Below are 16933 nucleotides of genomic sequence, written 5' to 3' on the forward strand. Positions count from 1 at the left end.
TCGGGAGGAAGTCAAATACCTGGGATTTTGCATAATGCGGCTCAGGCAAATGTGGACGAAGGTACATTTCAATTGATGGGTTAATGACTTGTTATAGTTTCGTAAGTAACTGTAAAATTTCATGCCGCTTCAGGAGCCACCCAAGCAAATCCAGAAGTATATTCTGGTGAAGAAGAAAAAATCCTTTCCTTCACAGTAACTCTGTTGCCATAACATGTTGATCAAAGAGGACACGGAGTGGTAAGATTACCTGTACCTAGTCCTTGTAAAAATTTGATTATGCTTAATCCGTACTTGTGCTCTTAACTTTTTTTTATCTTCCATATAGTATTTCCCAAGACACATGCTCCAAGTATATCGACCATGGACCAAATCTACTCTCATCAGACTTCTATTTGGAGATGGTACTTTGTATGTCGCTGTTCAGCGAAAGAGGAAAACGTGCCGATTTGGATTGTGCTGGAACGATTTCACCTACGACAATAACTTTGTTGCAGGCAACAGACTACGAATTCATGTACCAAAATAACTACACATTCAGAGTTGTTCTCCTTACTTAATTGCACTTCCAATCTGGCATGAAGGTTATTTGTACTTTAATTCAGTACTTATTTGTACTTTTGAAGTTTGTTACGTTTGATCAACTATTCGCATTTTAATTATACCCTTTTTTCATCTATTTCTACGGTTATTAGCGTAATTCTTCTTTATTATGTTACATGTAAGATGAAACAATTCAGAATACATTTGTAGAAGAATAAACTACTACCAATCTGTAACATAAGTTACAATATATAATGGTTAAGAGCAAAGTATTTAACACAGTAAAACATTTTCCCACAATCAGATTTACATAATTACTTAATCACAATACTGTATTCCTACACATTTATAAAATCAAACAAACTAAGCTTCTGGAAGGCCGTAAAAAACTTCTTTGTACACAACATTCTGGGTGATATTTGTAGCTGCACCAGACTCATCATCAACAAATATAGTGAGGCTAGTGGGTGAGGTTACTCGACTAATAGCAACATAGTACTGTCCATGAGTGAAAACTGACTTAGGTAAGTATAGCCCAACTATCTTCAGGGATTGACCTTGAGATTTGTTGATTGTCATGGCATAGCATATCTGTAGAGCCATTTGTTTCCGTATCAATTTGAATGGCATTTTTGTATCTGAGAGAGAAAGCTCCATACGTGAAATGAAATGCTTCGAACCAACAAACATACCACAGATTACTTCACACTCCACACAGAATCTCAGGCATTTGGTCACAATCATCCTTATACCATTACACAAACCTAGGGTTTGGTTCAAATTATACATTAGCATAACAACAGCCCCAACCTTCAGTTTCAGATCATGAGGTGGCATCCCAGCAACATTTAAGGAGTTCAAATACTCTATTGGGAAGGCTTCATTCAGATCCCCATCTGTCCCACCAAATTCCTCTGTAGCATCAACACAAAAATAGGACACAGATACTCTGGGAAGCTTGTCTACAATAAGCGAATTGAGGTGGCCCACAGTCTGGTTGGTAGGGATCAAAATAGCTCTTTCGCTCAAGTACTGTGTAATGTGCCCTTCGTGAGAAAAATTAGGATACGTGCTACAAATCATGTTATCAACTGTGTTTTCATTTTGTACATCACAGAACTAAGACGGAATCAAAATTTAATTTTCAGTGAGTTGTAAATTGCAGACTCGAGGTGGACTGACCTGGCCATTACCAATGTCAAGTACCCATTTTGCAAACTTTTTAAGCTCTTCACTTTCACTATCACTCTCACCTTGTTTCAAGCGCATGTTTTCTGTCAGCAAGAATACTTGGCAAATTGACCACAACCGTGACCTAGTGATACAAGCAGCTACAATATCAGCACAATCTCCATACGTAATTACTGGAAGGATTTGACGGAAATCACCACCCAGAACTACGGTAATACCGCCAAACGACATGGCGTAACGTTCTGGATCAACAGGTTTCATGATATCCTTCAACGATCGGTCTAGGCATTCAAATGCGTACCTGTGCTGCATAGGCGCCTCGTCCCATATTATTAGTTGTGTTTGCTTTATGAGTTGCGCAATATCTGAATTATGGGCAATATTACATGTTGAACATTCATCAAGAACTATTGGAATTTTAAATCTTGAGTGCGCAGTCCGACCACCGGGCATTAATGTGGCAGCAGTCCCTGAAGAAGCAACTGGAAGCATAATTTTACCTTGTGAACGTAACTTACATATAAGAGTTCTCCATAAGAATGTCTTTCCACATCCACCACTACCATAAACGAAGAAAATCCCTCCAACATTACTGTCAATAGATTGTATTACTGCATCATATATTTTCCCCTGCTCCTCTGTACAGTCTTGTAGTAGCTTGGCAGTTTCATACTCCATCTTCCTGGTGTCATAGCTTGTCTCTTCAATTATCAAATTGTTTGTTCCATTGTTCAAATAGCTGCGAGGAGGTTGAGGCAACTGATCAAATTTCTTCAAGGATTTACCAACTGATCGGAGCAACTCATCTATTTATGCAATATTTCATATATAAAACTATTTAACAGCATTCACCCAATTATAGAAAAAATGACGAACAATTAATGGACTGCATTTCTAGCCCACAAAAATTTTAAAATTTGTCCTAGACTGTAATGTAAAAAGGTGTCATACCTCCTAAAGCATCAGTTGCGTGTCATTAAGAGTGAATAAGGTATTTGGACAACTTTGAAGTCGTCTGAGTAAAATGTCATCAACCATGCTCTTCCAATGTGTACTCCATAAAGTCTTCAAATCAGTGATTTTACAATTGACAATAATATGGACAAAAAGCTGTCGAACCTGGGGAGGTAATCCACCTGCAGAAGCTTGAGTCAACATTTCATGCCATTCTTTATCATCGTCCAATAAACCATACTCTTTATAGGCATCGCGAAATGTACTGTAACAAACTCCATTAATGGTACGTAAAGACTCAAAGGAGGTGGCACCACGTACCTTCGTAAGTAATAAACGAAAAAACCAAGGCTCTCCCGTACTGTGATGCTCATAACACAATCTACCTATTTAAAACCCACGCTTCCTCATGCTCCATTTACTCTCACCATCATTTTACACATAAAACCTTGGAATTTCATCATATGTGTACTTCCGTGCATTAACATCAACAGAGTTTAAATAAAAAAAGGCTTCCAGTTTACTGAACTTGTTCTTCTCCCTGGCAGCAACTTTCCCTAGCGCTTCATTGGCACGAAAGGTGCAGTTTTTGTCACCTGGTAAGTGAAATGGAAATCTCTCAACAGATATACTTCTATGATGGATAGGGAAGCCAAAAATCCTATAGTTTAATTCAGCACCACATAAATATCTGCCATCAAAATATGCATTTATATCATCTATTCCCCCCTCATCAGTGTCATTCGGTTGCCTTTTTCTCTTTCTCTGGACATGAACCGTAGCATGATCATGGCCTTTCAAACAATATTTAAATAAATACTTTAGACTATGTGTGTGACACCATATTTCCACATTCATATGGCATTGATACTTGACTAAAAGATCCCGGTTGTATGGTATTACCCACTGGTTATCCAGCTCAGCCTTCCTTATTTCAACAGTAATGTTTGTCATGCGTCACATATACATCGGGAAGCCACTGTCATCAAAAGTAGTTCGAGCACAGTACTTGAAACCATTCAATTATTACAAAGTTTTGGTATTAGGGTAACTTACTGGATTCTGAAATGACACATAAAAAGGGTATGCCTATATCTTACTTTTTGCAAACCACATGGACCGTGGATCATAAATTCCTTCACGGCTACATAACCAACCAGATCTAATAAAGGATTTGGGATTTCTGCGGATACAAATTTATCCACATTCTGCTTGAGGTTTTTTTTCGAATCAGCATCAAGCCATATTAACATATGTACATGTGGAAGGCCCCTTTTCTGAAACTCGACGAAATACATAACTGCAAAACGGGAAAATATAGATTATATTGGCAATTTACAAAACAAAATGTACTTTTACCAAAATCTTCTTAACGTAATAATCTAATTAAAAATTAAACTAAGAAAGTCCTGGTAAACACTCTTACCTCCAATACAAACCCCAAAGTGTTTTTTGTCCTTAATATCTACCATTAACTGATCAAGTTTTAGCCTAAACACCCTTGATATGATGTCGGGACAGTTTGGAGCAATGCAACCAGGCACATACTCCATCATCTTCTGAATTTTATCCCAAAGAGAATTACAGGTCATAGTCAGGAATATGTCAGGATGTTCGATGTAACGGCATACGGCCAACGCATCTTGGAAATTTTGTTGCATGTATCGCTTCGAACCAACGTAGCCAGCTGGAAGAACTATACCTTTACCGGTATTTGAACTGTCCACATCACCTATGCTAACAGATCTACAAATATTGTTGTATAATTCATTTCGTAAAGTAGTTTGGTGAGTGTGGAACCACCGTAGTCGTGTCTGTTCAATGGTAGAAAAAGCATCTACCATATACAGTTGAAATAGTCTTCCACCTAGCCGAGGAGTTAAACCTACAATACAACTTTCATTATTTATTTCTGGGGAACATAAACAAACATATATTATTTTTTAAATATACCTTACCATCAGACTCCCTAATTTGGAAAGTATATGAGTATTAATTCTTCAGAGACAAAAAACCACGTAGTTTGCACGAACTATCAATAGTCTTTTGAAATTTTATCTTTGGGTGAAATCCATCTTCTCCATATGGAAAGAGTAAAGGGTACTGTAAAGCCATCAACTTCGGATGAACATAAGAAACACAGACTAAACCTTTACCTTTTTCATTACCAACTATATCACGGTCGCCACATATTTCTTCAGTGTCACCAACCATAATGCTAGCAACTTCATCAGTGCTAGAAATATGACATTCTCTTCCACTCTCAGATCTGATAACTTTCAGTGTAATATGCAGCTCAACAATTTCATCGCTTTCATACAAATCACGTTGCTGCCTAAACTCACCAACCAATTGATTTGTTTCATCTAACATTGTTATTAGACCTCGTACAACCTCTTTATCAACACTTTCTCGGTCATGAACACTAACCCACCGAAGACGATTATCAACTTCGTTAATGGTGTCATAAATGTAAAGTTGACAAAATTTGGGGGTTTCATTTTCATTCAGTATTGAAGATCGAAAAACATGGTGGTTCTGACCATTTAATCTGTATACATAAGGCGCCCTTCCATTGTTGATTGAATGATCTATGTTACCACTGGTAGAAGTAAAGGCAAAAATTGTATCGTAGAGCCGTATAAATCTATGAAAAGCAGGACCTCTTTTCTTGTCGTTGTATAAATCCATCAAATACTCAGGGGTAGGAGGGATTGAAGGCAATATCACAGCACCTTTCATGCAACAAAGAGAAAATATAGGACAACCATTAGTCACATTTTTATTTACCCTTTCTTCCTTCCACATCCGAGCATGGCATTTCGAACATATGGCAGTAGGACCACCCAAAGAAGCATACTCCTCAGGAATGACACGTCGCGGTGCACGTCTGCTCTGCATCAAATTACAATCTGAATTCATCCCATCAACAATATCTTCACCATCACCATCAAGCGACCAACTAAGACAATCTGCATCATCTGCATTTTTATTTAGTTTCACAAAATTAAATGTGGGTAATTTTTTAGGAGTACATCTTTTTTTTTCTTACCACTTGATTCACAATCACTTGCTTCATAATCTGATCCTTCAGAATCATCAGACAAAAGCGAAGGAGCAACTATATTCGGACCTACAAGAAAACATTAAATGGTAAATTATAATTACGTAACACATAACAAAGACGAAATGTCACATACATTTCACCTTCATTAAAGTCATTACTTTCTTCCTCATCATCAGTAACAATCTCATCTGCGAATAATTCTCTACCAAATCCAAGATAATTTTCCTTCCCTTTCCGGTTCAAAGGTTCACGTCCATTTAAGGATACATCATTAATGTTTGATCGCGTTTCCTCTGTTTCATAATTAAAACAAATATTATTTAGTTATTCCTGTTACTATAAGGATAGACAGACAAAAGCTTAACAATGCTATAATCTAATATTTACCTCTCAACATATTTCTAGAATATTTCTAGAATATCTCTATTCCGGCTATTCAATTATTTCGTTCTTCTGTACTTCCAATCATAATCTGCATTCAAATCTTCCAGGTTAAAGAACTTGTCACCTTCTTCACCACCCATACATTGCATAATGAATCAACCCGTAGTCAAATTAACAACGGGATTTTGTATACACAATCTTAAAGGGGGTGAAGACACTATTCAAAAGAGGGGGAGAAGTCACTAATCAACCTAAAAAAACTAATTAGAATTTGAATTTCAAATTCAAAAGTGTATAGGACACATTTGTACCTTCCAAGAGAAGCTTAAGAAGCTTTCAACATAAGTTTTCTTCTCATCCAATATAAACTTTATTCTCATCAAATATATATGTAATTATCAATTTAAAAAACTAATCAGTGGCAACTTTAGTAATTTTTTACAACTTGGTGGGTACAATAATATAAAGGGGTTGAAGTTACTGTTCAAAAGGGGCAGTAGGAACTATTATATACATGGATTTAAGAGTTTAGTATATGTACTTTTGGATTAAGAACTATATGTTGCATACTCCCTTGCGTGATTCTTAAACAATCATTCAAAAGATGTGATGATAATCACAATATTAAACCTCTGTATTCATATGCATGCATAGTCTGTGTCACAAGACGTGCTAGGAATTGTAGTCTCCAGGAGAGTATATATAAGGTGGTGTTTGCCTACACAAAAAGAACATTTTCTAAAATATTTGTGGTGATTTTTTTTGGAAATAGAAATTTTGGAAAGAATCTAAAACTATCTCTAGATAACTCTTCATCTTTCGTCCTCAGTATTACAACAATTCAACTATTGTGTTTCTTGTTTTCTAGAATTTGTTCACAAAACATTTGACACTGTTTTGTTGACAAAACAATTTTAAACACTTCCAAATATTTAAGTACTCTTCTTTATCATAACCTCTTAATAGAGGTCTTGATAAATTAGTAGGCTAATTAGTTTCTGTCGGATGATATTTAATGTAATGTTTCTCTACAAGATTGATGGAGTTAGGTTGATGCATCGCACATTCCCTCCCCAGTCCTGATTCTTAAACTACGATTTCTAGGATTTGATTACATTACAAAGCTGTTTCTTGCTACACATAAGACGTCCTAACCTTACCCTTTTGTAAACTGCAAATAGGTAATCATGTAGGTTTATAGTAATTTCAAGCATCTACAAACAAAAGCATACAAAATTTTGCATTTTGGGAACCTATAAATATGTGTTTTAAGTTAACTACGAAGTCCATCAGCAAGAAGCGTACACTCATCTCTCACAGCAGTATTATAACCAGAAGCTAATTAAAACAATACTAACAAGGTTTTCGGAAATGGAAAGCAGGGACACTGCTTCATTTGTCATCCTTCTTCTTTCAATCAGCCTTTTCTTTAGCCTGGTCAGTGCAATTATTATCCCTACCTCTGATATACCCGGTTCCTCAATTGCGGTTTCTAATATTACAGGTATATGTGATGGACTCAAGTTAGGATTATGTGTAAATGTGATGAACATGGTTGAGATCGTCATTGGGTCCCCTCCAGTGGCGCCATGCTGCCCTATCATCTTTGGCCTTGTCGAACTTGAGGCCGGTCTTCGTGTATGTACTCACTTCAGAGCCAACATTATGGGAATGAACATAAATATTCCTGTTACATTCAGCTTGGTTTTCAATAACTGCAACAAGCTAGTCCCATCTGGTTTTGAGATTTAATAAGGTATCTATTTGGCGGCCCGTGGTCGATAAATGCATGATTTTTTGAATATTCGATTTAATTGGTTACGTCTGTATAATTATTTGATTGATATCGTGAGTAAAAGAACTGTACTGTCTGATTTATACCTTGTGAATCCCCTTTGTCTCCGGGTGCTGTAAAATATTGAGAATAAATTTTTTTCTTATTATTGTGCACTGCACTTTCTTTCTGAAGATTGTATATAGTGTACCACTCCTTCAATATCTAGATTGTATTATCTACTTGATTCTATAACATGATATATCAACAGGCACACATGCATGTTATGATTGTAATATTAATTGGAAATGGATTTTAACAAAAGAGTAATCGGTAATGATACCTTAAAAGCACCTAATAAGAGGAAATGGATGAGATATATTGAAGAACAAATAGGACACTTCTTTAACAAATTGTAGATGTTAAATTATTAATTGAATTGAGAATTTATAAAAACATGCATAGATCGACCAAGGACCGCAACAGAAATATTTTAGTAACACTCAAAACCAGTTGGGACTTCCTTGCCGCAATTATTGATGTAAAAGCTAACACTACTTATAGGTTTTTAAGAAAGCAAAAAGTAAAAAAATATTATGGCATTTAACGTCTTGGGAATATCATGTACTCGTAAAATAAAAAATCTTATTAACAACAGTTAAAGAAACAGGAGGGAGATGTGCGTTGGCATAGATTTCATAAATCCTTTAAGAAAACCAAGCAGAAACCAAAACAAAAACCTCCTAAAGACTATCAATGTCATCTATTCAAAAGTTGTTCTTACATATAAAATAAACTCGAATCAAATGACGAAAAGTGGAGAGAAGAAATCCGAAAAAGAACTCTGTTGCATATGGGTTTTAAGAACACACATACAAAATTACCATCAAGTTATTCAATACTAATTCATCTCTCGTTGGTGAATTAGATAAAATATAATCTACTCACATTTTTTTTGAATTGGTTGACTGAATAGAAAGTAATAGGTACTAAAAATATTTTGTCGCTTGGTTTAGCTTCGAGAACTAGTTATAGATTGAGGCAGAGTTGTTTATATATACAAATCTACATTTTTGTGCTAGAATTTGGTATATATATATATGTTCCTTTTCAAGATTAATAAGAACTACATGCGATTGCACACGTCCCTTTTGATTCTTAGATTTTCATTCAAAGGATTTGATGAAGTAGGCCGATGCACATGTTCCTCCTGAATAATAATCTGTTACTCCTAGGATTTGATTATATTACAATGTTATTCTTGCCGATTTATAAGACGTGCCAACCTTACCTTCTGTACTTTGCATACATGGATGATTCCATTTGTTTATTGTTTTTTTTCCAGCATCTACGAACAATAATATATGCAAACTTTGAATATATTATGGGAAATGCTATTTCCAGAGCTCTTTTTTTTTACTTCCAGAGCAAAAAAAAGGTGAAATGACAAAACTACCCCCCATATATGAACATCAACAATCCTGAAAAAAATTAACAGAAGGGTAATTTGGTCTTTTCACATACTTTTGCTCTGGAAATAAAAAATGAGCTATGCAAATAACATTTTCCTATATTATTCAACACTAGCATAAATCCCGTGCGATGCACGGGTTTCCATTAATATTTAAAATTTTTATTTATCAAGTTATATTATATTTTTAAAATATTTATATAAATATATAATGATTATAAATTTTTAATAAAAATAATAGAATCACATGTGGTCGTAATTTAGTAGAATAAATAGACTATTTCTAGTAATTTAACAATTTAGAAGTTTAGCAGATATGTAACACTATTATTTATATCTTTTAATAATATGATAAGTTGTATTCGTAGTTTAGTAGGATAAGTGTACTATATTTAGTAGTAGTTTAATAATTTAGTAGTTTATTATATATATAACACTATTTATCTATTTTTGTAATAATCAAAATTAGGGAATTATCGTTGAACCAAACCGTTGAACCAAATTATCTCTATTCCGTCTATTCAATTATTTCGTTCTTCTATACTTCCAACCATAATCTGCATTCAAATCTTCCAGGTTAAAGAACTTGTCACCTTCTTCACCACCCATACATTGCATAATGAATCAACCCGTAGTCAAATTAACAACAGGATTTTGTATACACAATCTTAAAGGGGGTGAAGACACTATTCAAAAGAGGGGGAGAAGTCACTAATCAACCTAAAAAAACTAATTAGAATTTGAATTTCAAATTCAAAAGTGTATAGGACACATTCGTACCTTCCAAGAGAAGCTTAAGAAGCTTTCAACATAAGTTTTCTTCTCATCCAATATAAACTTTATTCTCATCAAATATATATGTAATTATCAATTTAAAAAACTAATCAGTGGCAACTTTAGTAATTTTTTACAACTTGGTGGGTACAATAATATAAAGGGGTTGAAGTTACTGTTCAAAAGGGGCAGTAGGAACTATTATATACATGGATTTAAGAGTTTAGTATATGTACTTTTGGATTAAGAACTATATGTTGCATACTCCCTTGCGTGATTCTTAAACAATCATTCAAAAGATGTGATGATAATCACAATATTAAACCTCTGTATTCATATGCATGCATAGTCTGTGTCACAAGACGTGCTAGGAATTGTAGTCTCCAGGAGAGTATATATAAGGTGGTGTTTGCCTACACAAAAAGAACATTTTCTAAAACATTTGTGGTGATTTTTTTTGGAAATAGAAATTTTGGAAAGAATCTAAAACTATCTCTAGATAACTCTTCATCTTTCGTCCTCAGTATTACAACAATTCAACTATTGTGTTTCTTGTTTTCTAGAATTTGTTCACAAAGCATTTGACACTATTTTGTTGACAAAACAATTTTAAACACTTCCAAATATTTAAGTACTCTTCTTTATCATAACCTCTTAATAGAGGTCTTGATAAATTAGTAGGCTAATTAGTTTCTGTAGGATGATATTTAATGTAATGTTCCTCTACAAGATTGATGGAGTTAGGTTGATGCATCGCACATTCCCTCCCCAGTCCTGATTCTTAAACTACGATTTCTAGGATTTGATTACATTACAAAGTTGTTTCTTGCTACACATAAGACGTCCTAACCTTACCCTTTTGTAAACTGCAAATAGGTAATCCTGTAGGTTTATAGTAATTTCAAGCATCTATAAACAAAAGCATACAAAATTTTGCATTTTGGGAACCTATAAATATGTGTTTTAAGTTAACTATGAAGTCCATCAGCAAGAAGCGTACACTCATCTCTCACTGCAGTATTATAACCAGAAGTTAATTAAAACAATACCAACAAGGTTTTCGGAAATGGAAAGCAGGGACACTGCTTCATTTGTCATCCTTATTTTTTCAATCAGCCTTTTCTTTAGCCTGGTCAGTGCAATTATTATCCCTACCTCTGATATACCCGGTTCCTCAATTGCGGTTTCTAATATTACAGGTATATGTGATGGACTCAAGTTAGGATTATGTGTAAATGTGATGAACATGGTTGAGATCGTCATTGGGTCCCCTCCAGTGGCGCCATGCTGCCCTATCATCTTTGGCCTTGTCGAACTTGAGGCCGGTCTTCGTGTATGTACTCACTTCAGAGCCAACATTATGGGAATGAACATAAATATTCCTGTTACATTCAGCTTGGTTTTCAATAACTGCAACAAGCTAGTCCCATCTGGTTTTGAGATTTAATAAGGTATCTATTTGGAGGCCCGTGGTCGATAAATGCATGATTTTTTTAATATTCGATTTAATTGGTTATGTCTGTATAATTATTTGATTGCTATCGTGAGTAAAAGAACTGTACTGTCTGATTTATACCTTGTGAATCCCCTTTGTCTCCGGGTGCTGTAAAATGTTGAGAATAAATTTTTTTCTTATTATTGTGCACTGCACTTTCTTTCTGAAGATTGTATATAGTGTACCACTCCTTCAATATCTAGATTGTATTATCTACTTGATTCTATAACATGATATATCAACAGGCACACATGCATGTTATGATAGTAATATTAATTGGAAATGGATTTTAACAAAAGAGTAATCGGTAATGATACCTTAAAAGCACCTAATAAGAGGAAATGGATGAGATATATTGAAGAACAAACATGACACTTCTTTAACAAATTGTAGATGTCAAATGATTAATTGAATTGAGAATTTATAAAAACATGCATAGATCGACCAAGGACCGCAACAGAAATATTTTAGTAACACTCAAAACCAGTTGGGACTTCCTTACCGCAATTATTGATGTAAAAGCTAACACTACTTATAGGTTTTTAAGAAAGCAAAAAGTAGAAAAATATTATGGCATTTAACGTCTTGGGCATATCATGTACTCGTAAAATAAAAAATCTTATTAACAACAGTTAAAGAAACAGGAGGGAGATGTGCATTGGCATAGATTTCATAAATCCTTTAAGAAAACCAAGCAGAAACCAAAACAAAAACCTCCTAAAGACTATCAATGTCATCTATTCAAAAGTTGTTCTTACATATAAAATAAACTCGAATCAAATGACGAAAAGTGGAGAGAAGAAATCCGAAAAAGAACTCTGTTGCAGATGGGTTTTAAGAACACACATACAAAATTACCATCAAGTTATTTAATACTAATTCATCTCTCGTTGGTGAATTAGATAAAATATAATCTACTCACATTTTTTTTGAATTGGTTGACTGAATAGAAAGTAATAGGTACTAAAAATATTTTGTCGCTTGGTTTAGCTTCGAGAACTAGTTATAGATTGAGGCAGAGCAGTTTATATATACAAATCTACATTTCTGTGCTAGAATTTGGTATATATATGTTCCTTTTCAAGATTAATAAGAACTACATGCGATTGCACACGTCCCTTTTGATTCTTAGATTATCATTCAAAGGATTTGATGAAGTAGGCCGATGCACATGTTCCTCCTGAATAATAATCTGTTACTCCTAGGATTTGATTATATTACAATGTTATTCTTGCCGATTTATAAGACGTGTCAACCTTACCTTCTGTACTTTGCATACATGGATGATTCCATTTGTTTATTATTTTTTTTCCAGCATCTGCGAACAATAATATATACAAACTTTGAATATATTATGGGAAATGCTATTTCCAGAGCTCTTTTTTTTACTTCCAGAGCAAAAAAAAGGTGAAATGACAAAACTACCCCCATATATGAACATCAACAATCCTGAAAAAAATTAACAGAAGGGTAATTTGGTTTTATCGATCTATACATTCGGTGTTTACTTGATTATTGCATAACTTTCAATCCGTTAATCGGATTTGGGTAAAACGAAGGGTAGATAGAAGTATGTGTTGAATAGAATCCTATGAGTTGATGATTGATAGATGCTTATAATATGTGAGCAGAAGAGGCAAGATGTAGGAAAGGGAAACAGGTAGTTGAGGAGTAAGACGATTGTGATTGGAAGCGAGTACAGGATAGTAAACTAATATCAGGCAAGTGTTCTGAACTTTCTCGAGATATTGTAGTACTTGATAGTCTTGTTGACATTGCAAGTGCTTTGAAGCACAAAAACCTAAACCCTGATTTCAGTTATTGTTCTTGAGCCATGAACCATATTCTTTCTAAGCCATTGATTATTGTATACCCAAACACGAACCACAAATCTACGATACTACTCCACAAATTCATACAAACTAAATACCAAACACTGAACTGAATTATTATATACTCAACCCATGGTATCTTATGCTTTGAAAGACCAAATTCTTGAAACCCTGAAACATTGATTCCTTTGTTATCCAATTCTTTCATTACCCAACATCCAAGCCTTGAAAGTACCTTGTTGATCCACACAAGGGTTGAAACCCTTTCATTGTTAAACACTCACTGTTGTTAATGATTCTGATTATTGTTTATTATTGTTTAATTTTGTTAATATGTTAGAATTGGATTATTTTTATAAAATTGTGGACCAGATTCGTGGTCAGACCATATAATGGTCAAGTTAGGCCAATGTGTGCCTTGGATCCAGTAGTTAGAGCAATGTTGTGTGCTTTACTCGGGGTTAGTGCGTGACTGATCAGCAGCCTAACCTTGGTTTTAAAATAAAAATATAGTATCCAATTCTAAATCATAATCCATTGTTCACTTGATATCATAACCATATTCACTTGATGATCATTATTCTCAGTTTTGTCATTGTGACTTGCTGAGCTAGTTAGCTCATTTGTGCGATGTTGTTTATACTCTTTCCAGTTAAAAAGGAACTAGTTGGTAGCAAGGATCCCCAGTCCAGTGCGAGAGCTAGGAATTAAGGTTGTTGAAGCTGAGCTAGTAGGCTTCTTTTGGAATAATGTAAATTTGTAAAAGTTTGTAATATGTTTAATACTCAGTTTAAGTTTGAATGGTTGGGATTTAATCGGTATGTATTATATTAGTGTGTTTGGTTTGTGTGCATACTTTAACCTGTTGCGATCCGTGGTAGTTGGTAAGTAGGGTCACTGCATATTATTATTATTATTATCTTTATTATTGTTATAAGCAGGTTGTAAACAGTGTGTGTGTGGACCCCAAAGTTCTGACCCGGGTTTAGAGGGCGCCATATTTTGCAACTCCTACTTCTCAAACAACTCTTGTCTTCCACTCCAAACTGTAACCTTCAATATGATGTATATATTTATTGTGTTATACATGTACTTGTATACAGATATTTGTTAAATACTTAGTTTGGGAGTTTAAAAATAAAATTATTTTGAAATGAAATAGTAAGGTCATATTACATCTAACATTTCAGTACTCTTATTCATCTCTATTTAGTTTCCTTGAAATATTATTTATCAAGTACAATTGTAACTTTTGTAAAGAAAAATGAAAGTTGTGGCATAATTGGGCTCAATTTTTCTTTTCCTTTTAAATATCATTCTAAATTGTATTTGATTTTCTTTTTTGGCTAAACTTTTAATATTTATCAAACTTACACATTTTATTTAGTAAATAAAAATTTAAAAATTTGAGGAAGGAACATGTAATTTATAGTGCACTATATTTAAAAAGTGACCTACTTTTGACATCGTTATTAAAAAATAGACATTTTAGTTTATCCATGATGAATATTACATGAACAAATTAGTGGTTCTGTCACTTCAGATGATAATATATTACACCCACAACTAATTTATATGGTTCAATTTTTTTAAATTTTATATCTTAATGTATTTAAAATAAAAGGGGTGGGTTACTGAACTAAGTTGTAGGACCAAATGCCCAAAATCCTATTTCGATAACTTATTACATATATGTCATCATCATAAAATAATAACTTCTCAGTAAATATATATTCTTTACTTTCTTTGCTAAATGTTATTATGTATATGATATATTTTATAAAAATTCAAATTTAGTTTTCACCTAAATATGAAACAGTTCTTTAAGAAAATTATTTTCTAAATTGAAATGAATAATATGTTTGGCTAAAGATTAACATATGATCTGAGTGCTCAAGCTGAAGAGCTGGTCAAAGTTAGGAAGGGAGAAGTTGACAGACCTTAAATTACACGCATAACAATTTCAATGGTTACATTTCCTTTTATTGTAGGACCAATTTCTCAAATTTCAAATTTGATAAATTAATAGATATATTTAATCATAATAAAAAAATAACTTCTCAGTAAATTTATATTCTTTACATATTCTGTAATCAATCAAATCTAGTTTTCACCTAAATATTAAACAGTTTTTGAAAAAAACTATTTTCTGAGTTCAAATGAATAACATGTTCAGCTCTTTTTTTAACATACGCGAGTGCTTAAATTGAAGAGCTGGTCAAAATTCGAAATTCAATTTTTTTTAAAAAAAATTAAATTTTATATCTTAATGTATTTAAAATAAAAGGGGTGGGTTACTGAACTAAGTTATATGACCAATTGACCAAAATCCAAATTCGATAACTTATTAAATATTTGTAATCATCATCAAATAATATCTTCTCTTTTAATAAATATTCTTTACATTTTTTGCTGAATGTTATTATATATATGACATATTTTGTAAGAAATCAAATTTAATTTTCACCTAAATATGAAACAGTTCTTTAAGAAAATTATTTGCTAAATCCAAATGAATAATATGTCTGCCTAAAGGTTAACAAATGAATTGAGTGCTCAAGTGGAAGAGCTAGTCAAAAATCGGAAGGCAACAGTTGAGAAACCTGAAATTACACGCATAACAATTTATATGGTTACATTTCCTTTTATTTATTATCTTGATGTATTTAAAATAAAAGAGTGGGTTACTGAAGTAAGTTGTATGACCAATTGCCCAAAATCCAAATTTGATAAGTTAATAGATAAATTTAAATAATTTAAATTTTTTTATCGGCTTACAGTTCGAGATTCTTATAAAATTATCTATTGTCAGGTTTTAATTTAATATGAATAGGTAAGTGAATTAGTATCAACGAATTAAAATAACTTTTTATTAATTATCGAAAGAATAAAATATTGATATATGATTTGGGAAGTAGATTTAGACCAAATGGTTGTAATAGATAATTATGTTGGTCCGAATTTAGGCCAATATTTAGGGGGGAAATCTTGGGTACTATAGGACGTAATCTTAGACAATGTATAGTGTCTCCCTTAATTATGGTCGTCAGTCTTCACCGGCCTAAATATTGTTTATAAACAAACTTCATATTTATATATAGATATATAATTTTTTAATATATGTATATATATATTTATATATAAAGTACTTTTGAAAATTAATATTTAACGTTTAAGAAAAAAATCTATTACAAACCGTGATTTGTTTTAATTATAATTAATAATAAGGTTGGTTGAAGATGCATTTGATTTAAATGCTAAAATTCAAGAGACAATGGAAATTCATATATATTATATTAATAAATTTTTTTCCCTTTTTTTCCTATAATGGTGTGTAATATTATAATAATAGAATTTTCGAATCTAGTATTTTGGTTAAAAAAAATGTATACTCCTTCAAATCGATATGATAAAGAATTGAAATAATATTTGACCGAATATATGGGTT

General features: G+C 33.0%; 1 protein-coding gene and 1 long non-coding RNA gene across 2 annotated transcripts; one reads left to right on the forward strand and one right to left on the reverse strand.

Annotated features, from left to right (window-relative positions):
* Window positions 1-906: 906 nt before the first annotated feature.
* On the reverse strand, window positions 907-4532 carry LOC141702791 (ATP-dependent DNA helicase RRM3-like). Its single transcript, XM_074506399.1, has 6 exons — window positions 4115-4532; window positions 3800-3988; window positions 3137-3284; window positions 2820-2953; window positions 1726-2540; window positions 907-1662 (listed from the first exon to the last, which is right to left on the reverse strand). The coding sequence occupies exons 1-6, from the start codon at window positions 4530-4532 to the stop codon at window positions 907-909; spliced, it is 2460 nt and encodes an 819-aa protein (XP_074362500.1).
* Window positions 4533-6852: 2320 nt separating this feature from the next.
* On the forward strand, window positions 6853-8089 carry LOC141702788 (uncharacterized). The gene is made up of 2 exons (XR_012567263.1): window positions 6853-7576; window positions 7644-8089. It is a non-coding gene; the product is annotated as an uncharacterized LOC141702788 (long non-coding RNA).
* Window positions 8090-16933: the final 8844 nt, after the last annotated feature.

The sequence above is a fragment of the Apium graveolens genome, unplaced genomic scaffold (assembly GCF_009905375.1).
Source record: "Apium graveolens cultivar Ventura unplaced genomic scaffold, ASM990537v1 ctg5723, whole genome shotgun sequence".
NCBI classification, from domain to species: Eukaryota; Viridiplantae; Streptophyta; class Magnoliopsida; order Apiales; family Apiaceae; genus Apium; species Apium graveolens.